Source organism: Phasianus colchicus, chromosome 25, assembly GCF_987193195.1.
Source record: "Phasianus colchicus chromosome 25, bPhaCol1.hap1.1, whole genome shotgun sequence".
Lineage (NCBI taxonomy): Eukaryota > Metazoa > Chordata > Aves > Galliformes > Phasianidae > Phasianus > Phasianus colchicus.
The window spans coordinates 1,315,109-1,338,227 of NC_143460.1; the positions used below are offsets into that span (position 1 = coordinate 1,315,109).

The 23,119-nt window shown below is 55.8% G+C and overlaps 1 protein-coding gene across 5 annotated transcripts in view; it reads right to left on the reverse strand.

Annotated features, from left to right (window-relative positions):
* The window catches only part of FOXP4 (forkhead box P4), a 42,091-nt gene extending 21,680 nt beyond the window's left edge, over window positions 1–20,411 (reverse strand). For 2 of the 5 annotated variants that reach the window (XM_031605822.2, XM_031605821.2), the window contains exons 1-3: window positions 20,224–20,411; window positions 7,582–7,780; window positions 579–668 (exon numbers count right to left, since the gene is read on the reverse strand). In XM_031605822.2, coding sequence (XP_031461682.2) covers window positions 579–668; window positions 7,582–7,764 — 273 coding nt within the window. In that variant the 5' untranslated portion in view covers window positions 7,765–7,780; window positions 20,224–20,411. Of the gene's footprint in view, window positions 1–578; window positions 669–7,581; window positions 7,781–19,487; window positions 19,575–20,223 lie in introns of those variants that run through there. The other 3 variants (XM_090124342.1, XM_031605823.2, XM_090124341.1) reach the window with 2 other exon arrangements.
* Window positions 20,412–23,119: the final 2,708 nt, after the last annotated feature.

Genomic DNA, 23,119 nt, shown 5'->3' on the forward strand with positions numbered 1-23,119 from the left:
CTTCCTTTGGCCAAGGCACAGAACCAGAAGAAAACCCCCCTCCCCTGATGGCACTGTGTGCACTGGAAGCCCATTTTTCAGTGCCACCAACACCCACCTTATGGGTCCCCTGCACAAGGACCCACTGGTTCCAGCCCCAGGGATTGCCCCTAACCCAGTGCCCACCTGTGGGCATGAATTCTCCCCCCTAATCATGGAGCTCTACACTTCCCATCCAAATGCTGCCCCGGGGTGAGGTGGCACCCAGTGCCCTCCTCTCCATGCTCCCATCCCTCCTGTTTCCACGTCCCCCAGGGGGACCTTTCCCCCAAACACAACCTCGACCCCAAGCAACCCTTTCCTTCCCATCCTGCTGTTACAGAGGCAGCCAAAGGAATGGGATGTGCCACGCAGCCAGGGGCCGACGCACCAAACCCCAACACCTTTCTAGAGCTCTGCAGGGCATCTGTCTCTCTCTGGGCTCCTGCTGTGTTGCAGCCATCCCACAGACGGCACTGCCCCGGCCCTGCGCATCAGTGCCGCTTTGCAGCTGAGCCCTTCCCAAAAAGCTCCGGAGAGGGGGAGGTCCTGGGGCTCACCTGCACCGACGGCTGCTTGCCCTCATTGCTGCTGGGGGAGCTCAGCCCCGCGGCCTGCTGCAGCAGGAACTGGCGTGCCACCTGGAGAGCCTGCAAAAGAGACACACGGGGTGGGCGGCGGGAAGGGGCCCTCTGCCTTCGCCCCTCTTCCTCCTCCTCCTCCCTCTGAGCTCGCTTGCCCTCCAGCTGTGCATCCTCCCACTGTGGTTCCCTGTGGGTTTGGTTAGGGAGGCACAAAGGAGGGCAGGATCAGATGCTCTCCTGCACCAACAGTGCGTCCCAGTGCAAAGCACTGGCTCTGCTCTGCCAGACCTCTCCGCAGCACCCAGCGCCTTCCCATGGCTACGTGCACCCAGCATCACTGCACCCTGCTCACAGTCAGTGCCTGCCATGCCACGTGCCCAAAGACCACAGGTGCCATCACACAGCTTACACCGCAGCTTCCCATTGCTGCCCAAATTGGGGTTATGGGAAGTGCAGAAGGACACCTGCATTAGCAGCATCGCACCAAGAAGTCACATGGCAGCAGAAGGAGCAGGCTCTAAGAACTGGGAAACCCATCACTTCACCCAAACACTGCAGAAATAACACAGAATCTCAGCTCCTGTGGCCTGCAGAGCTGGTGCAGGGCACGCTCCTCCCCGGGCTCCGATACTTCCCTGCTATTAGCAGCGATAGATGCGTATTGGTAATGCGCACACAAAGCCATGTGACAGTTATGACAGCTCAAGGTCTGATGTTTTAATTACTTTTCAAAATGAAAACAGTAATTCCAGTTAAAAGCCAAAGGGTGGAGGGAGCTGATGCAAAGCTGCATCGCATTGCGGGACTTCAGGAGCTGGGCAGGTCGGGGATGGGAGTGGGGCTGCAGCCTTGTGCACAGAGCTGCCCTATGGATCTGCTCTATGTATGTATCTGCCCTATGCACAGAGCTGCCCTGTTCAGAGCAGCACCAAGCACCTCTGTGCCCCTGTGCAGCTTTTCAGAGCTCTCCACGTGTCCGTTTGCCAGAGCTGTGCAGGGCTTTGCTTCCTCCATCCGCACCGCATGGAATCTGCAGCTCTGCAGCTTTGGAGGCTGCCTGGAGCTGCTGCCCAATGCCCCCCAGGAGACCCCTGCAGCACAGCTCTCCCTGTACTCCCCCCATGCCCTGTTTGCTCTTTGTGCACAGATGGGAGTGAGGAGCTGCAGGTCTCCAGGAGGGCCTGGGATCACTGCAAGCTCTGCGCTGAGCATCACCAATGACAGTGGGCAGCAGCACTGGGCAGGCAGGGCACTGGGGGGCACAGTGCCACGGGTGTCCCATGGCAGCAGTGGGGCCGCAGGGGGCCGAGCCACCACCTCTCAGGGGGGAATTTAATTCACTCCCTGCTGGCTGCCTCACTTTGGTGTGCTCTCAAGCACGAAATTACAAGATTTACAGGAAAAAAATGGCATGGCCTCAGGACCGCACACAGGGCACCACTCCCCCCTCCCTCCCCCCCCAGTGCCTGCTGCCCCCACATCGCTGCTTCAGTTCGGGTCAGCCATGGGATGGGGCAGATGTGCACAGAGCCCCAAAAATGCTGTATGGAATCAAAGGGAAATGGTACTTAGGAGCTGACAGGTGCGAGGGGAATGGTGAAACTTCCTGGGCAGAGGAAAGACATTGTGGCATCTGGTTATAGGGCACTGTGGTTATAGGGACCCTCACTATAGGGACCCTGGTTATAGGGCATCTTTGCTATTAGGCATCCTGGTTATGGGAACCCTCATTTTAGGGACACTCATTATTGGGCACTCTGGTTATAGGACACTTTTGCTATAGGGCACCCTGGTTATAGGGCATGGTGGTTATAGGGATCCTTGCTATAGGGCACCCTCTCTATAGGGCATTTTTGTTATAGGACAGCTTCATTGTAGGGCACCCTTGTTTATAGGGCACCCTGGTTATAGGGACCCTTGTCATAGGTCACCATAGCTATAGGGCACCCTGGTTATAAGGCACCTTGGTTATAGGACATCTTTGCAATAGAATACCCTCACTAAAGGGCACCATGGTTACAGGGCACCTTCTCTACAGGACGCCTCCAATCTAGGGCACCCTCATTATAGAGCACCACGCCTTATGGTGCACCCTGTTTATATAGGAATCCTCACTATAGGGCACCCTGGTTATAGGGACTCTCATCATTGATCACCATGGTTATGGGGCACCCTGGCTACAGAGCACCCTGGCTGTATGCACCCATCCAGCACAGTGCCAACGTCCCCACTCCCAGGGGTACGTAGGGGTGCACCCCCACCCTGTGCTGGGATCACGGGGAGGCAGAGGGATGGAGATCCCCCCCAGCACAGATGTGTGTTCACCTCCCGGCTCCATCAAGTGGAGAAAAAGATGATTTTTTTTTTTTCTTAAATCGTAGCCGGCTGCATGGTGTTATTCAAGAGTCATTAGCACGTTACCCGTAATTAGGAACGAATGGGTTGTGTCAAATTCATCATGCTCCTGGATGGCTCCCTTTGATCAGCAAATTACCCCATAAAAAAAGTTTGCAGTGTCTCAGAGGCTGAGGCTGGGAGCTGATGCTGTGGGGCTGCAGTGCTAAGAGCCGGGAGGTGCAGGCAGACCCCAGCGCACAGCTGTGAGCCCCGGCGCTGGAACCGGGCTGCATTCTGCCTATTTCATACTTGAGCTTATTTCTTTCTTTTTGTAAGCACTGAAAAGAAGTGAAGGAAGGACCTGAGAAGTGCCTGGACACCACGTATATGTGCCCCCCCCCAAAAAAAAACCCCGGCACTCCCATCCCCATAGAGCTGTGTGCACAACCTCAGCCCCATGGGCACGCTGAGCACCACGAAGTGCTGAAAGAATGGGGAAAAATTGCACAGTTTTGGGTTGTCTGCCCTAAAAATGATATCACCCCCCTGAATTTTGCCTATGAGTGCACAGACAGTGCATTCATAGTTGGGCTGTGTCCCCTGCTGTCCCTCTGTGCTTTCGGAGGATCAAAGGAGGTTGGGATGGGATGAAAAGTTGTTTGGTTTTTTTTTTTAATAAGGAAAAAATAAAAGGAGGAAAAAAAATTTAAGAGGATAAAAAAGAACAAAAAGGAATAAAGAAAAAAAAAAGGAAGAACAAAAAAGGAAAAAGAATAAAAAGAGAAGAGAAAAAAGAAAAAAAAGGAGAAAAAGGAAAAAGGAAAAAAAAGAAAAAAGGGAAAAAAGAAAAAAAGGAAAAAAGAAAAAAAGGAAAAAAGAAAAAAGGAAACAAGAAAAAAGGAAAAAAAAAGGAGAAAATAAAGAACAAAAAAAAGAAGAAAAAAGTAAAAAAAGGAAAAAGAAAAAAAAAGGAAAAAAACGAAAAAAGAAAAAGGAAAATGAAAAAAGGTAAAAAGAAAGAAAAATGAAATGAGAGAAAATGGAAAAAAGAAAAAAGAAAAGAGGAAACAAAATCAAAAAGAAAGAAAAAGGAAAAGAAAAAAATTATAAGGGAAAGAGAAAAAAGAAGGAAAAAAGAAAGAAAAAGGAAAAAAGGAAAAAAAAAGGAAAAAAAAAAAGAAAAACGGAGAGTTTTTACACTAAGCTCATAAAAATGACATCGTCACATTCCAGAATTAGAGCTATTAAAACGAGGCGCAGATATTTTTAGATGGATATTAACGGTAAATGATGCCATATTGAAAAGCACTTCCACCCAGCCCAGCCCCGGCCGAGCTTAACCAGAACCAAATGGCTCAAAAAAGAGCAGAATGAACGAAATGACACAGAGAGAGGGAAAGAAAAGAAGTGTGCTGGGCAGCCCTCTGCAGCGCTGCCGGATCCCATTCCTCCCCTGTGCGAGGACTGGGGTCAGACCCACAAATGGAGAGCTCTACGGGGACCCCCCCCTCCATCCACCCCGTGAAGGAGGAGAAACCACCGCCCCAAATCTCTCCTGCGTTTGTGCTCAGCACAGTCAGAACCAGCATCGAGGCTGCCGAGCAGAGGGATGAGTTTCACTCTCTCTCTGCTGTGCAGTTGAGTGGGAGATGGGATCGCACGTTCCGCGCAATGGGATCTGCGCGATTGCGGAGCGGTGCCCCCCCACCCCCTTCCTCCAACTTCTCCAAGTTGCTGCTGTTCTTTGCAAGCCTTATTTCCCCTAAGAACTCGCCCTTCATGTTGCACGCGTCCGCAATGAGCTGTAAATATCTCTCTATTTTTGTCTAATAAAATAAAACCCCGAACTGACGCGGGAGAAGCAGAGCTCTCCAGACGCTCCTTTTCCATAGGACGCACAGCGGGGAGGTGGAATTTAGGGTGGAATTTCAATTGCCAAAAAAAAAAAAAAAAGAACAAAAAACCCCCAAACACCCCCAAATTCAGGGGAAACCTGAGCCAAGCGCAGCGCTCCGGTGCCCTGTGGTATCAGCAGGTACTGTGCAGCCCAGTGCCACCTGAGGTGCCCTGAGTTTGTGCAGCCCCTGCGGTGTGCAGGGGACATGGAGGGGCTCCGGTTGCCCCCATTCAATCGGGGGTTCGGGCAGAGGATGCAGGCACAGCATTTGGAAAGGCTGAGGTGCAACAAACTCACTGGTGGACATTCCTGGAGCAATCTGGGGAACCCCATGAGCCCCAAACCAACCCCAGCGCTTGGGGCCCTGCTCTGCACAATCCCCCCAGCAGCAGCAGCCCCCCCAGTGATGGGGCGCACCTGAATACCCCAAAGCCCCAGTGCTGCCCTGTCCCACACCCCAGCACTTGGCAGTGCCTCCCACCCCACGCCCCGTTTTCCCCATTTGGATGGGGTCAGATCCAACCCCTGGGTTAACCCCCCCTCCTTAATGGCCCCGGTGGGCGCTTTGGGGCGCGGATGCCGGCGCGCTGGAGGTCTGTCGGCGTTCCCACAGCAACGGCGGGGGGAGATGCTGGGGGCCGGGCAGCCCTCCCATGCCCCCGGCCGACCTCTCCCCTCCGCCAGCCCCGGCACAAAGCGGCGTGCGCTATTCAGGCTCTGCAGCCGGGGCCCCTCCATTGAAAGCTGAGGATTTCAGGGCAGTGCCGTCCCTTGGGCTGGGGGAGAGGGAAGGGAGGGGGTGTGCGGCCGCTCCGGTCCCTCCAGAGCCTGGGAGGTGCTCCCAATGGCGTGGATGGATGGCACAGAGATGGGCTGGGATGGACAGGTGCATGAGCTTGGAGAGCACAGAGTAGCTCCAGAGGGTCCTGACCAGCCCACGACGCACAGACCTCCCCCAGGGGTACAGCAGGGATCCCCAATGCCACCAAACCAAACTCTGAGCCCTGCCCAGCAGCCCTGGTCCAAACTCACAGAGGGAATCTGGATTCCGGCTCCATCAGACGCAGAGCTCGGGCAGCAGAGCTCAAAGATGCAGCTCACAGCTCCAAAACCAACCCGAAAAATGAGGGCAGAGAACGAGACCTTGTTGGGAAATGTCCCATAACAGCAAGCCCAAGTTCAAAGCCACTGGCGGCTCTACAAGCTTAGGTGGGGGCACCAAGAGCTGGCTTTCCATGCCCCCCACCCTGCACTGCTTTGCACAGCTGAGAAAAGGGTGATTTCAGCACGGAGGAGCTGTCAGACAGCAGCACCCAACAACACGGGTTGGACGCAAAGCCCTCACAGAGCACCTAATGGTGCACAGCTTCCTGCCCAGGGATATGGTTCCTGACCCTGCGGGTGCTCAGTAAGACAGATGGCTGGGGGGACATCCTCCCCCCCCCCAGTTGTGGCACTGCAGATGGCATTTGGTTTTGGTTGTACCCAACCCTCCGCCTTCAGAACTTCACATGCCAGGTCAGAGACACCGGGAGCCCTAAAGGAAGAGAAGCAGAAGGCTGACACTTGGGGACAGTGACGAAATTTGGGCAAAGAGGTGAGATTTGGGTGAAGGGGTGAGATGCAGCCCAGGCCATGCGCTGAGCAGGCACTGACGCAGTGTGCACCTGTACAGGTGCAGCCACAGCACTGTGCAGACCCCCATCTCCCCCTCCCCGCAGAGCACAGCCCGGCCTGCAGCTCACAGCACTCTGCCTGCACAGGGCTGCATGTCCCCATCCATCCAACGTGCAGCTCGGGGCCGGGGAGGGGAGCGAGGCGCTGGCAGGGTGACTCGCGGGAGCATTACACGCATGATTACCCTTCAGAGCAGGGGAACAGGGGCTTAACTGCGTGCGAAACGGCTGTTATTCAGGTAATGGATTTACAGCACTCACTACTAAAGTATCAGACACAGCAATTTTTTACAGCTTTCACGCTGGAATTTATGGCTCAGGGAGGCGATCTCCATACGAGGCAGGGATCATTGCCTTATTTAGTATCCAAGGAGGAAAATTTATGTTTTCTCCAAAGTTTGTTTGGAAAGGTAACCTGCAGGCACATGGGGATGCCGGGTGCCCCCCGGGGATGCGTGTGCCACTTCCAAGGTGCACACGTGTGTGCCAGGACGGAGCGCGCACACACAGCTCCATATGTGTCTGCTGTGCACATGAGCTTAATTCATCTCAATGCACCCTGAGCTCCCAGCACCCACCCAGCTGGATGGGCAGAAATAGAGCAAACCTGCTCCTGCTTTACTGTCTGTGGCCTTCACTTTATTCCTAGAGCCTTTCTCCTCCTCCTCGTGCATTGCGCCCAAGGGGTCCAAGCGTGCAAACCCCCCCAGCACAGGCAACTCTTCCCCGCAGAGCACAGCCAGGCTGCTGCCAGGGCTCCGTCCCTGTAAGGATGGGTGCAAGAACCAGGCTTGGTGTGACCCATCTCCTGGAGCAGCCCTGGAGGTGTGGGCGCACACAAATGCTGCCCCAAACCCAAATATTTGGAGAACCTCATGATAGAGCACGCAGAGAGGTTGTGGAGTCACCACGTTTGGGGATATCCAGAAGGCAGAGCTGGGTGCCAGCTCAGGGCGCCCCTATTACAGCACAACACCAGTTCTGGGTGTCCCTATTAGAGCCAAACCCAGAGGTCCCCAACCGCGACCCCGCGCCCAACACTGGGTGACCCCACGCAGATCCTTCCTACCTGCTGCTGCTGGAAGTGCAGGAGCTCCACTGGGCTCAGCTCCCCGTTGCTGTCCCCGCTGGCAGCCCCCTCCCGGCCCCCACCACCGCCGCCGCCCCCGTCGGGCTGGTTGCTGAGGCTGCTGACCCCGTTCTGGCCGGATGGAGCGGAGCGGATCGTCTCCGAGGCGGATTCCACCATCATGACGTGCTAGAGGGACCTGAGGAGAGAGGAGAGAGCGGAGGGTGAGAAGACAGCACGACCCCCCCCCACCACCAGCACCCCCATTTCCAGCACCAGGATGTGAGAGTTTATCACATGTCCAGAAATGACAAAATATTTCATTTTGAGGTGAGGGACACGGCAAAGTTGCGAACTTTCAGAATGTGATTCCCCCTAAACATCCCAGCAGTGCCGGCACCTTTCCATAGGGCATCACAGCACTTTCCTTCAGGACACACAGCCTGGAAGTTTGCTGCTGGTGTGAGCAAGCGGAGCTGGGCACAAAGCAGAAGATGCAGCAGCAGTAGTCAGAACAACCTTAAAGATCACAGAACCATGGGATGGTTGGGTTGGAAGGGACCCCAAAGCCCCTCCTGCCAGGGGCTGGCTGCCCACCACCACCGCTCAGAGCTGTTCTGCAACAGGAGGAAATAAAGCACGAGGGACGGGGACAAGAAATACCATTTTTCCCTTTTTCTTCTCTTTTTTCCCCCTTCTTCCCCCAACCCCGCCCCAAAAGACAGCAAGACAAACCGCGAACAACATAATTGCTGAAATGTGGCGTGTAATAATAGCTATTCAGGAGCTGATCATTCATATTAAACAGGGTGAAGCAAGCTTCTCATTTGCATGTTTGAGATTATATGCATTTCAGAAGTCATTTCCGCAGGGTATATGACTGACATTAATTCCCATGTGGGGCTGCCAGCTCTCCTGCACCATGAGTACAGGGACGGTGCATGGGGAGAAGTGCATGGGGGACACTGCATGGAGACACTCCAGGGCATGGGGAGGTTGCATGGGGGATGCTGCAATTGCTGCAAGGGGATGTGCATGGAGGACACTGCATGGGGACACAGCAGCAGCCCTGGGACAGCTCAAGCTGAGCAACTTCCAGGGACGCTGCCTGCAGATGCTGCACTAGGAGCAAAGCAGCCAGGAAAGGTGGAGCTCCATTTCCCCCTGTTTTGCCCCAAAAGCAGGAGTCTTTAGAAAAACTCTATTTTTGTTGTTGCTTTTCTCACTTTCCTACAGAAAACTCCGCAGCGTTGGACACGTGCAGCCCTGCAAGGAACCCACGGGTCCCGCAGTCACACGGCCTCACCACAGCCAACCCCTCAGCAGGATTCAAAAAGAGAGATCTGCCTTTTATATGGAGAACAGCAACATCCAGAGCTACAACAGGAAGCATTAAAAAAAGGCCAAAAAAAAAGAAAAATGAAAAAAAGAAAAAAAAAAAACAACCCCCCAAAAAAGAGTTTTGGAAAGGATATCAACTTTCCTGGCCATGGGGATGAGTCGATGGTGAGAGCTGCTGGGAAATGGGAGGAAATCTCTCTGCAGTGAGGAGCAGTAGGGATGGGATGGGATGGATTGGGATGGGATGGAATGGGACGGATTGGGATGGGAGGGGATGGGGTGGGATGGGGGATGGCCCCATCCCCGCAATGCAGCCAGCTTGCAGCCCGGATGGGACGGAGCAGCACTGTGCAGGAAGTCATAAAAGCAAGCACTCGTCGTAATGAAAATATTTCCATTCATATAAAAGTTTTACAAAACCCAATAGAAAAAAAAGATAATAATAAAAAAGATGACGGCGAGGTCTGTGCCTTTTTTCCCCCTTTTACTGAAGCGTGCACCTTCCGCAATGAAAGCCTCCCCCGGCCTTCAGCAGTGCCATATGGTAACCAGAGCATATTAATTACCGTCATTTTTTAATTAACAATTGCTTAATCTGAGCAGCAACATCTCCCTGACATCCCGACTTGCCGCTAACCCGCGATGTGTGCGCCATTCCTTTCCACTGACACCCCCAGCACACACACCACAGGCATGGGACCCGGCTTTTCCAATTAACACCTCCGAGCTCTGTAATTAACGCAATTAACAGCCTGATGGACGCACAGAGCGTGGAGGGGATGGAGCCGTGGGCGCTGGGAGGAGGGATGTGGCATCTATGGGGTGGCTGCCCCCAGCCCCACGCACAGCAGTGGGAACACTCCACGGCCGCCCCAAATCCGAGGCAGCCAGGATAGCTTGGAGAATGGCTTTTTACCCTTTAATTAACACATAAACACATGGAAATGTGGAAAGGGGATTAAAAATAAAAGTCCGGGGGAGCTAAAATGAATCTAAAGCATTACTGGAAATTAGAAGAGATTTAAAGGACCGAGGATTGGCTAAGCCTGGGCACCGCTTTAATGGGATCACACCTCCAGGCACTTTCATCTCCCCCTTTCATCTCACTCCCAGCGACTCCTCCGGGCAGCACTGAGCACTGCACATTGCCCATGGGCTGCATCACCCCAGGATTCAGGGCATGGGGTGATGGGGCAGCATTCCCCATCCCCAGAAACCAAGGGGGGATGTCCCCAAAGGGTCACCCAACTGCTGGCTCGACCTGGACCAGGCGCACCTGGAGACACGAGGATGCTCCAACTGCACCCAGTGATGCTGCAATTGCACCCAATGATGCTCCAGCTGCATCCAGTGGTGCTCCAACTGCACCCAGTGATGCTCTGACTCCATAGGGGGGTTCTGCCCCACTTTTTGGGACCACCCAAGCCCCCCAGCAGGGTCAGGGCCGGGCACGTGGCTCCATTCCATGTTTCCCTCCGTTGTGCTCTTGAAAAGATTAAAAAAAGGAGAGAGAGAGAGCCCCACTCCATCTCATTAAGAAAGTAAACACAAGAGCCGTCTAAGTGTCTAATTAAGCTTCTAATTAGTCCCTGCTTGTTACTAATGCAAATTAGATTACGCCGCTTAACTACAGCATGTCCACAACACCCTTGTTAATTGCGGCCTTTTGAAATTAAATTACTCCCTAATTAGCATATCAAAGCCATTGATTCGGAGCCAGGAAAGATGAGGGCAGGAGGAAGCCGAACACCAAGTTTTGTTAATCAGGGACCTCTAATTAAATAGTGACTCGGTGCCTGGGCCTCAGTCAACCTCTCATGGGAACCCCAGTGCCACCCATGGGCGCCCACCATGGGGCAGGAGTGGGAGCACCCCACGCTGGGTACCCACTGATGCTCATGGCTGAGTGTGGGGTAACCGACAGGTACTCATGGTTGGGCTTAGGATCCCCTACAGGATGGGTTTGGGGCACCCCATAGGCGTTCATGGATGGGTTTGGGTCCCTACAGGTGATCATGGATGGGTGTGGAGTGCCTCACAGGCACTTGTGGGTGAGTTTGGAGTAACCTACAGGTGCTCGTGGATGGGTTTGGGGTGCCCCATAAGTGCTCATGGAGGGAATTCAGGGTCTTCCACAAATGGAGGGGTTTGGGATCTCCCACAGGTGCTTGTGGATGGGTCTGGGATCCCCCATAGGTACTCACGGATGGGTTTGGGATCTCCTACAGGTACTCAAGGAAGGACTTGGAGCTCCCTGCAAATGTGCATGGAAAGATTTAGGATGTCCCACAGGTGCTTATGGATGGGTTTAGGGTCCCACACGGGTGTGCGTGGAGGGACTTGGGGTCCCCAGCAAATGCTCATGGAGGGATTTGGAATCCCCTACAGGCAGTCATGGGTGGGTTTGAGGCCCCCTGCAGATGGGCCATGGATGGGTCATGGATGAGTTTGGGGTGCCCTCTAAGTATTCATGGAGGAAATGTGGGACCCCCTGGGTTTAGGGTCCCCTACAGATGCTCATGGATAAAGAGAAGGTCTGAGGTCCAGAGTGAAGGTTTCAAGCCCGGAGTGACAGAGGGGCCCAAAAGCAGCAGTGCTGGGACGCAGCAGAAGCTCAGACAAAACCAACACTGATGCTGGATGCAGAACAGGGCTGGAGGGGAACAGAACTCCAACACAACCACCTGCAGCCCCTGTGCTCCACGCAGCAAAGGGAACCAAACCACACGGCACCCCAAAGCCCTCAGCACCCCAAAGGCAGACAGTGGGGCCAACCGTGGGACCCCAACCCCAAACCCACCGCATTCACTGTGAGGAGAGTTCAAATGGAGCCGGCGCCGATGTTTTCCTGGCTCAGTTATTTAAATACAGAACTGGGGCACTCAGGAAAGTAAATTTTATAACTTTTCCTTTTTTTTTTTTTTGCCTAAAAGAGGTGGGAAGGTAAAAAAAAATAAAATAAAATAAAGGGACGAAGATTGGAAAAGTTTAATAGAGGGAGAAAAAGTCTATTAAAGAAAAAAAAGACGCGGGCAGATCCGTCTCCGGGGATAGAGCTGAAATATTAAAGAAAGGAAAATCACTGCGGAGACAGAGGAGGAGAATGGAGCGGGGCGAGGGGAAGGAGCTTTTAATTGAAAAGAGGGAGATTCAAATGAAATATCCAATATCCAGCAAAGAAAGGGAAGAAAGACGGACCAAGGCTGCTCCGCGACGCCGGGAGATTGCTAAAGCACCAAGTTTCTTTTCTCTCCCACTGTAAGTTATAGGAAAGGGAGAACGAAAAAAGGGTATTTTGTACTGGAGGAACTGCAGAGAACAGAGGAGGAGGGATGGGGGGGGGGAGCAAGTTTTATTCATTTATTTTATGAGATGGGTGAAAATAAGGAGGAGAAGGGCCGAGTTTTTATAATGTCACAGCATTCGGAAGCAGCGGCAGAAGGGGAAGAGAGGGGGAAAGCAATGGGGAAGGGAAGGGCCGGCACTGCGCCCGCCGCACCAGGCTCTCTCCCAACGAGATTCAATTAATTGATAACAAGAGGCATCAAATTAATTTCTCAAGGATGTTAGATTTTGATGAAGGCAAAAAAAAAAAAAATCTCTCTGATTTTAATCGGGGCGGCGTTTAAAAGGCATAAATGAATATCCCTTTCTAATCATCCGAGGAAGCACCGAGCGGTTAACGGGGAAATTCAAATCGGTTAATTAGGGGGGGCTTTGCTTTTAAGGAGCTTTATGAAGAAATTATTTGTAAAATGGTTTCTTTCAAGGCTCCTCAACACCCCCAACACTGAAACACACGCATTTGTGAGCGCACATCCCCGAGGTTCTCTGTTTGAATAGACACCATTCCCGTCACAATCTAATTAACAAAAACGATAACGAAGCGGGTGGGGGAGAAAGAAAAAAAAAACAAAACGCAGGGAACAACAACAAAAAAACCCACTCCAAACTCCTGGGGGGAAAAAAGAAATTAAAGAAAAGCAACGGGAGGAAAACGCGTGTGTCCACACGGGATGAGGGCTGCACGGCGCTCAGCAGCGGGGCACCTCTGCTGCAAAACCCCATCAAAATAATTAACGGCACCTCCTAGCGCTGCTCCCCAACGGGACCCAGCTGTGTGCAGCTGTGCAAGTGTGCACGGACACACACCTGTGCACCAACACGTCTGGGCACATGGGCGCAAGTACACCTGTGCTCATACGCGTGGATAAAGACTTCTGCTCAGGTGCACGGATGCACACACTGTGTGCACACCTGCGCTCACGTGCATGGTTGCACAAACCCGTGCACGCACACCTGTGCTCATGTGCACAGATAAACACTTCTGCTCACGTGCACAGATGCACACAGCTCGTGTGAACGGCTACAGCGCTGTACTGCAGCCCCAGCTGCGTCCCCACGCCTGCACGTCCCGCTGTCAGGACGCATTGCTGTGACACCAGCATCTTGCTAAGCCCTGCAAATGCAGGCTGGGGCTTAAGTGTCTTCCTTCACGCACAACACATGTGCCTCTTTGCACCCCATCATCAACACACACGTGCAGCAGGGACATGCAGCAGCACCTGCATGCAGCACGCCGTGCATGCACACACAACGTGCAAATCCCTGCCCTCCCTCTGCACCTGAGAGGGAAAATGCCCACGGGTGCCCCAGCACAGGTGCCCAGCTGCACCGACGGAGAGGAGAGCAGCAGGGAGGTGTCCCAGGTGACATCCAGGAGAAACACACCCACTGCAATCCTGGAGCCACAAAGAGTACACGGCGATTATTTCCATGGTGGGAAGAACGTGGATGCTGCAGTTTTTGTCCCAGACTTGGTGATGGTTGTGCAAAAATTCACCCGTAGCGCGCTCTCCCCAGCACAGCGCCTGCTGCGCGCCGATGCTTTCCACTTCAAGTCCCATCTCCGTGTGGTTTCCATCCAGAAATTCTGCTGCTCACGAGGAGAGAGAAGGAAAAAGGCAGCGGTGGGGCACAACTTTCCCTGAGCACCTCGTACTCTGCAGCACGGCTATGGTGCCCCAGTCGTGGCAGTACAGTGCGTCGGGCAGAGCACAGGAAGCTGTGCTGAGGGACTGCACCGCCTGAGTGCTGCACAGTGCAGGCAGAGCTCCTGACAACGGGAGAACCCCAAACTGCTCGGCGTTGGGGTGTGCAGGCACACAGCTCTGCACACAGTGCCACCGACTGCACTGCCATGGGCTGTGCCGTGCACGCAGCATCAGGTACATCCTCACTGCAAAGCACACCTGGCAAAGTGTGGGGGCTTCTCCCCTTCACAAGGATATGGGGTGCATCAGGGTGAGGGGGTGCAGTGGGATCACTGCATGTGGGACCCCACTGCCCACCCTGGGGTAAGTGAGAGCGGGTGGCTACAGTACGGTGCTGTCACATCACTGCCAGCACTGCAGAGACGGGGCAGGGCTGCAGCTCCCACCTGCCCCAAAGCTGCATCTACCCCTGAAGTGTAGGCAGGGTGAGAAATGGCCCCCCTTGGAAATGGTTTCACCCCGAAGCCACTCGTGTGTGCCAGGCACTGAGCTGCACTGCTGAGGTGTGCGGGGAAGCAGCAGGACAGGGCACAGCCCCCTTCCTCAGGGCACGTCCCAGCAAAGGAACACTGAACAAAGCATTAAGTCCAGCAGGACTGACCCCCCTGGTGATCCCCATGCCCCAAGCCCTGCTGGGCACCTGCTAACCCCAACCCTGCTTTGAAGCCACTTGCTTCATTGCCCTTGCATCATGGTGAGGATAGGGCTGTGCTCCATGCCACCTGCAGGGCCCACGCACTGTTTGATCCCACAGCCCCAAGCCTGACCCAGATTTCAGGCCACAGCTCTCCCTGCCATCAGAGCTGTTTGTGTGGGCTGCAGCCTGCCTGCATCAAGGGGAAAGCTTCAAGGGATTCACAAAGAGATCCTAAAAGCAGAATGTGCCACGTTAAGTATCAATAAAATCTGCTGAAAAGGTGAAGGGCCAACAGCCTGAATGGAGCAACCTCTGGGGATGGATCCAGAGACCCCTGAGCTCCCCACCCCAGGACAGCAGAGCCAAGCTGCGACCCGACGCACGGAGCAGAGCACTGCAGCACAGCCAACCCCAGCAGCACCAAAGCTCAAACCTCCGCCTGCACACACAGCAACAGAGGAACGCGTGCGGCTGCGGGAGGGAAGCGTGGCCCCAAATCCCAGTGTGGGACTGCCCAGGCACACCTCACCCGGTGCAGGGGGGGGGTCAGGGCTCCTTCCCCATTTCTCTTCCCCTTTACAGTTCTGATGGGCACAGCGGCTCTGTGTGATGCATCCCTGCTGGCCCAGCACGCGGCACTGAGGCAGGACGAGGTGTGCTCTCAGCTTCCCATTGTCCATTTTCCCCCTTTTTCCCTGATTCCCACCTCGCACCTGCAGCCCAGCCCCGCTCCTGCTGCACCCCCCTTGCACACATCTCCCAGCATGGTGTTCATAAGGGCTGTGGCTTCGTCCCCACCCAAACCCATCTCAGCAGAAGTGGTTTTTGCAGCTGTGCCCTGAACAGCACATTTTCAAAATCCACATTTCCTGCTGCAGGAGCTAAAGGACTTTGCCCCCCAGGCGCTTCATTTTCTCTCCCTGTCCCATCCCCAGGAAGGTGAACATCACTGCGCTCATCTCCCACCTCAGAGCTGTGCGCTGCTGCGGGGAGCTGCCATCCCAGCACTGGACACACATAGGATGAGATGCGGGGCTGCAGGTGGGGCTGTTCCCAGGGCAGAGGTGGAGGAGATGCCTCAGGCAGAATGCACACTGCCACAGGTTTGGGGTTTGCTTGGACACTGCTGCCCTGCTCCACTTCCACGTCAGATGGCATTCCATGCTGGAGCAGCCCCAAAGCCAGCACAGCCCCTGCACAGGGCGAGGCTGCAGGGTACCAGCAACCAGGACAACAACAGGAGGTCTCTGTGCCAACAACAGGAGGTCTCTGTGCCAACCTCAGGTTTTGGGGCAGCCAACCTCTCCCGATGCACAACACACGCAGCTCTGCTGCTGTCTATGCACACAGGCTCCCAACAACAGCCTGAGGCCCCAGAGCCCTCTGCTTGTGTACAGCAGGGCTGGGGACGCATCTCCATCCTTGCTTTAACCACTGGGGCTGACAGCAGCTCCAGAACTGCCCGGCTGAATGGAGTCACCGTGCTGGCAGCCCCATCCCAGGGCACCCAACACATCCCCAAACCATCACCACACACCTCAAGGAGACACTGACCCACTTCTGGGGGGAACCAGAGTGCACCCCCGGCACCAGCCCTGCTCTTCTCCTTCCCTACATGACCCCCCTGCCCACCCAGCCCAGCGGTTGCATCCCTGAAACTGAGCACACCTGTGACACGGAACGTGACAGCTCCTCAAAGGTGGTCCCTATGCAGAACACACAGACAGAGGGCAGACCCCCTCACAAACTGACAGGAAAGCAGCAATAAGAGTTACTCACCAAACCCTATGGTGTGCAGGATCAACTCCGTGCTCATACACAATGAGGGGCAGGCAGGACAGAGCTGGGCTGCAGTGCTGGGCAACGTGTGGCTATTCTGCATCCTATGAGCCCCCCAACACAGCCAAACCATCCCGCCCCAATAACCCCAGCTGTGCAGGGAGCTGGGCAAGGTGCACGGCAACGCGCTGCTTCACCGCCTGCTGCCCGAGCTGCTCACCCCCCAGCACAGCCCCACGGCCCAGCAGAACCACTGGAAGGGAGAAGGGGTGGGGGGGGGTCCCTGTGCCACCTCTCAGCACAGTCACGTGCAGAAGCTTTGCCAATGAGGCAGAATAAACAGCTTTCAAAAGCTTCCAAAGCGGGGCCCCCGGCGGGGTTTTCTCCCCCCCTCCGGTATGTTAAAAAAGATTTTTATTTTTGGTGCATGTTTTCACAGCTGCCTGCGTACCTGAAAGGAATCTTCTCCCGTCCTCAAAAACAAAACAGCAACAACAACAAAAAACCAAAAATATAAAAAAAGTTTTATTACTACACCTTCCACACTTCTGATAAATGCGTGCAGGCAGAGGAGTCGCAAGAAACCCTTCTGCTTCGCAGCCATGCTCTGCTTAGAAATAAAATACATAAAACAAACAAACAAAACCCAGAAACACCACACCAACCCCACCACCACCACCCCGAGGTGCTTCTGGTGCTGCTCGGACCCGACTGCTGCAGCACAGGAGGAGCCCTGCTGGAGCACGAAGCGCAGCGCTGCTCCCCGCCAATGCGCGGGGATGGGGAGCGCCGAGCTGAGCTGACGGCTCCGAGCACGCGGCCAACAGCAGCTTTTATTTTATTGAATCTCACTTTTTTATCCTTTTTTTTTTTTTTTTTTTTTTTTTTTAATAGAAAAAGATAGGGCTGAGCCAACCCGTGCCCAGCAATGCTGCCGGCACTGTAACTCGGCACAGCCCCGCACGGACATCCCCGGCCCAGCTCGCAGCTCCCGAGCACAGAGCGCACGGCCGCAGCATCTCCTCTCGCCCCAACTTCCCCCCCCCCCGGACCTCTCACTCCCAAACGCGTTTCCCCGCAGCGCTCCGATCCCCAGCAGTGCTACCCGCGGGGTTTACATCGGAGCAGAACTTTGCAAAGCGATTCCAGTCCTGAGCATCACAGCGAGCGGTGCAGCCCCGCACAGCGCCCACAGGACCCGGCCGTGCGCTCACACCGCCGGGCTGCAGGCGGGTCCGACCCCGGGCGCGTTACAGCTCCGCTGCCCCCATCGCTCCGTCCCCAGCTCACGGCTCAGCCGCAGGAGATGGAAATCGAAGCGGACAGCGCAGCGCAGGAGATTCCCGGCGCTCACTCCTAGTGGGGCTGGAGGCACTGCTGGACCCCCCCCCCCAGTCCGCAGCCATAGCGCTCCAGGCTCCAGCAGAGCCCGGCAAAGGGAAAACATCCCGCAGCGAGAGGAGTCCTCCTGAGCCCCCGGCACCGACAGACACAGCCGTGTGCTACTTTTAAACACGGCTGTATAAAAGTCATGGACGGGGGGGAGGACAGAAAATTAGTGGGGTCTCAGTGCAATGCCACCCTTTTCCCAGGTGGGAATGGGGGGGAAGGAGGGAAGGCCACGACCCCAAAGCGCATCTTTACGCCCTCTCCTTGCACCTTCCCTCAATAAAGGCACAGCCCCAACGCTCCCCTTCCCCACACACAGCGTTGCCAGGACTCTGCTGCTGGGGGACCCCCCCTGAGGCCAGGATGGGGGGGATTTTCCCTATTCTTCTTCTGCCCCAAATCCAAATCCAGGCTCCATGCAGCAGCTCAAGAGAATTCACTGCGCCCAGCAACGCACGGGCTGACCCAACACGGAGCTGGCGGGGCCCCAACAGCAACCCCCCCCCAGTAATTAATACATCCACATACACAAACAGAGCAGCCCCCAAGCATGGCCCCACTCACAGCCCCACACCACGCACAGAATTTCACCCCACGGCCTTTCCCCGTTGCTCATCTAGATTGAAACAAGGAAAGAATATAACAAAAAGAAAAAAAAAGGGGGGGGGGGGGAAGGAATATGAGAAATGTTACAAACCCGCTTATTTCTCCATCCATCCATCCACCCACCCACCCCCGGGGGCATGTTGGGTTTTAGACTTGAAGGAAAGGTGGGAATTCATAAAAAGAAAGAAACTCCGAGTTGGGTTTTGCAGGAGCCCCAGAGCTCTGTTCGTTGGGAATTGAAGGGGGGGACATCACACAGACCCCAACGGGTCCCACTGCACTGCACTGATTTCCCATCGCACGGTGGAGATTTTTAACACAGAAAAAAATACATAAAATAATAATAATAATAATAATTTTTTAAAAAGTAAATCTTACTTCTGGTTCAGCTAAGCTTTTAATACAGAAACGAAGAACTAATTATTATTATTATTATTTTTATTGCTTTACAAACACGTCCGGAGGCTTCAGGAGAAACGGGAGAGGATTCCTTCAGGGCTGTGCAAAGCAGAGCAGAGCCCCAGCACAACTTTACCCACCCAGCACAGCACGGAGCGTTCTGATTTACCCGAATTAAAAGCGCACGGCGATGGCGGGGGAGAGGAGGAAGGAGAAGGGGAGACGGGGAAGGAGAAGGGGAGATAGCTCCGCGCTTTGGGTTTGATCGGTCGGTGGATTTTTAAGAAAAGGAAAAGAAAAAAAAAAAGATTTTCAGCTGGAAAATGAAAAGCCGACCGCGCTCCACTTGTTCTCTCCCGGCGCTGCTCCGGAGCGCTCCGCCGACGCGGCACTGAGCGGCCGTCACCAAATCGCGGCCGTGTGACACCGGCGGGGAAGGACCGAGCCCCCCCCTCCCACCCCACCCCAAACCCCGCCGGGATCCTTCGGGCGGGGCTGTCCCACCGCGGGGGCGATGCGCTGTAACCCCCCCGGCCCCATTCCCTCCCTACAGCCCCTTCGGCGCACCGCCCCGACGAACAAAGGCACCGAACCCCGAAAGCCGCCGCACCGCCCCCCCCAACCTGCGGGGCTCTCCCGTAGCCCCTCGCAATTTAATTATTATTGCGTTTAATTATTTTTTCCACCTTTCCCCCCCTCACCTCGGAGCGGTCCGACGGCCGCGGGTCTGGCCCGGCGGTGCGGTACAAAAAGTTGGGGCCGCTCCGCTCGGAGTTCTCGCTCCCGAACGAGGGAACGGCTGCGGGATGCGGAGGGAAGGGAGCGTGGAGGGGGGGGGGGGGGAACGGTAGGAGAGGGCAGGGAGAAAAAGAATAATAATGATAAAATGATGGTAATCAAAAAAAGAAAAAGCCCTCAAAGCGGCCGGCGTGAAAACTGCGGCGAGCAACGGAACGAAGGGGGAAAGGCGAAGTCCCAACAAAGGAGCGCGGCGCGGAGCGGCGGGGGCTGCGGAGCGGATCGGGCCGAAGGGGAGGGGGGGGATGGGGTCAGATCGGAGCCCCACTCCCAAAGGCCCCCCCGCTTCTTCCTCCTCCGGTGCCGGCGGGGAAACGCCTCGGGGGGAGGGGGTGGGGGGGGGAGAGCCCCCCGCCCGCCCCCGGCACCCGCACACCCGAACCCCCACCCCACACACGGAGCGGAGTCCCCCGAGCCGCCCCCCTCCGCCCGCAGCCCCGCACTCACCGACCCCGCTCCCTCCGCCTTTGTCCGAGCGCCGCACAAACTTCCGAGCGGCGCGGAGTGGGGCGGGGGGGGGGAACGCAGGGGGGGCCGTGCCCGCAGAGTTCCGGGGCCGCGGAGACCCCGAGCCCCACACCTGCCGGTCGCGATAGGGCGGGGGGTCCCGCGTCGCCCCCTCGCTCCGCTCTCACCCACCTGAGCGCGCCGAGCGCGGGCCCGCGGCGGGCATGCGGCCGCACCGCCTCCTCCTTTTCCTCCTCTCCTCCTCTTCCTCCCCACCGAAAAAACTTCGACGGGGCGGCCGCGCCGGGGCTGCTGACGGCTTTAGGAGCGGAGCGCCATGGCGGCCCGAGCGGCACCGGCACCGCCGCCGCCCCTGGAGCCCCGCGGCGGCTGCTGGGCTGGGCTGGGCGGCGCCGCGCCGGGGCCGTGCGGAGCGCGGGCAGCCCGGGGCCGGGCCGGGGCCGTTCGCTCCGCGCTCAGCTCCGGGGCTCCGCTCGGCGCGGCGGCGGTGGCGGCGGCGGCGCGGGCGCGGCGGCGCGGGGCGGGCGCCGGCCGCCCTACCATAGTTCCTCTAAAGCAGGTGCAGCCGCTTTCCCCGCCCGCCCCCCCCACCCCCCCGAGGAAGAGGAGGGAGGAAGGGGGGAGCGCGCCCGCCCGCCGCTTTGTGTGGGGGAAGCGCCGTCCCCACCCGCGTGCGCCCGCGGTTGCCGGTCGCGGTGCCGCCCCCCACCTCCCCCTTTTTTGTTAATTAGTGCCCGCGTTAATTGGTTGCCGCCGCGTTTGGTCTCCCGGTGGAAAAGCGTTGGAAGGGAAACTGAGGCACGGGGCGGAGCGGCTCCGGAGGCGGCACGGGGAGCGGGGGGGGGTTGGGCAGCGATCCGCTGTGCGGAGGGGAAAGGCGAGCGGGTGACCCCCGAACCCCCCTTCGCCCCCCAACGCCCACCCAGAGCACCGACTCCCCACCGCGGCAGTGCGGCCGAGCCGGCATCCATCTGCCGCCCCACATCTGGACTGGGGGCCCAACACCCCGAATCACAGCGCGGCGATGGGGACCCACCTCCCCCCCTCCCCCCCAAATCACAGAATGGCTGTAAGACCCCAAACCCACCCTGTTCGGGGCCGGGGCTGCGGGGGGGGGGGGCTCTGCCTCGGGGGCGGCTCAGCAAATCTCACGCGGGATCGGGGAAAGAAACTTTTCTGCAAAGTGCCGAAGTTTGTTTCAGCTGCACCAACGTGGGAGCACTGCTTGTGCTTCAGTGGACATCGCCGGGCTTTGGAGAGATTAAATAGTTTTAAAAGTGAAATTGGAATGAGAAGTTTTTTTTTCACTACTTTTTTTTTTTCCTTTTTTTTTTTTTTTTTTTTTTCCCCCTTTTCTTGAGCATTTCGTTTTAACAGGAAAAAAAACGAGAACAAAAATCAGAGCTATTTTTCAGCCAAAAAGCTGTGCACCTGGAATGTCCGTGGGGCAGAACAGCAGGCCCAGCATATGGGGCCTCAGCTGTGCCCCTCCTGGGCTTGGGGCCCCTTTTTTGGGGCTCGCTGGGTCCCCTTGGTGTGGAGTCACCCTGGGTTGGGGGTCTCCTTGTTTAGCGGTCCCCATGGTTTGGGGTCCCCTGGGTTTGGTGCCCACTTGTTTAGGGCTCTCTCTGGGTTTGGGGTCTCCTTGTTTAGGGGTCCTTTCATTTGGGATCCCCTGGGTGTGGGGTCCTCTTTTTCAGGGTCCCCATGGCTTGGGTCCCCTTGGTCTGCTTGCTGAGGGGTCCCCTCAGGTTTGTGCATGGTTTGGGGTCCCCCTCAGTTTGGGGTCCCCTGGGTTTGAGGTTCCTGGTTTAGGGGTCCCCTGGATGTCCCCTTGTTTAGGAGTTTGCATGGTGTGGGGTCACCCTATTTAGGGATCCCCCTGAGTTTGGGGTGTCCTTGTTTCCCTTGGTTTGGAGTCCTCTGGGTTTTGGGTCCCCCTGGGTTTGGGATCTTCTTGTTTAGGGATCCTTTAATTTGTGGGCCCCTGGGTATAGAGCCCTTTGATTTGGGATACGCTGGGTGTGGGATCCCCTGGTTTTGGTGTCCCCTTGTTTAGGGGTCCCCTTCGTATGTGTTCCCTTTATTTAGGGATTTCCTTGGTTTGGGGCTCCCCTGGTTTGGGGACAGGCACCATGTGCCACTGCCTGTGGTGGCTCAGACTGTCCGGAGGTGTCTGCATGGCATGCAGAGCTTTGTTTCCCCCCAGGACACACAGCCATGTGCTCGCTCCCCTTCCTCCCTCCCCATCCCCATGGTGACGCAGTGTCCCGACTTTGCAAGTTCTTCACCCAAATATCAGCCTGCAAAGAAGAGAATATGTTGGGTTTTTTTTTTTTTTTTTTTTTTTTTTTTTTTTTTTTGTCTTGAAATCCCAAACTGGCACTTTTCTGAGTGAAAAAATAGCTGCGAGCGAAGAGCCTTGTCAGACCTGAGCTCGCCCTCTTTTCTCCACATAAGAATAGCCCCTTTGAAGACATCAAATAGCATCCGAGAGGGAAGGATTTGCACAAAAAGACGTGGGCAGGCTTCCACCGAGGGGAGGTGGTGGATGGAGGGCGGCCCAGAGATCCCTCTTTGTTCAGAAGGAGCTGCAGAGCCTGGCAGAGGGATGTGGGATGCAGTGGGATGCAGTGGGATGCAGTGGGATGCAGTGGGATGCAGTGGGATGCAGTGGGATGCAGTGGGATGTAGGCACACCTCTGCCAGACACACTGACAGCACCAGAACCCCACAGCTATGGGGTTACAGTGTGTGGGGCAGCTGCAGGAGCACTGTGTATGGACTTGTTTTGGGGTTTTTCTCCTCTTCTGCTTCCCCTACCAGAGCACTGAAAACCTTTGGTGAGTGGATGTTCTCAATCAGAGGCGGTTACCTGGAAGGGAATGACTCCGTTTTGCCATCAGGTTGATAGAAAGCTGAAATATTTTCTGCTGTGGCAGAGCAGCTTGAAAAAGAAAAGCTGATTCTTGTTTGAAAATCAGTGAGAGGATGAGGATGAGAACAGCCCCGGATTCTGCTTCTTCCCTGATTCCTTACAAGACAAAAAGTAAAATAATGACGGTAA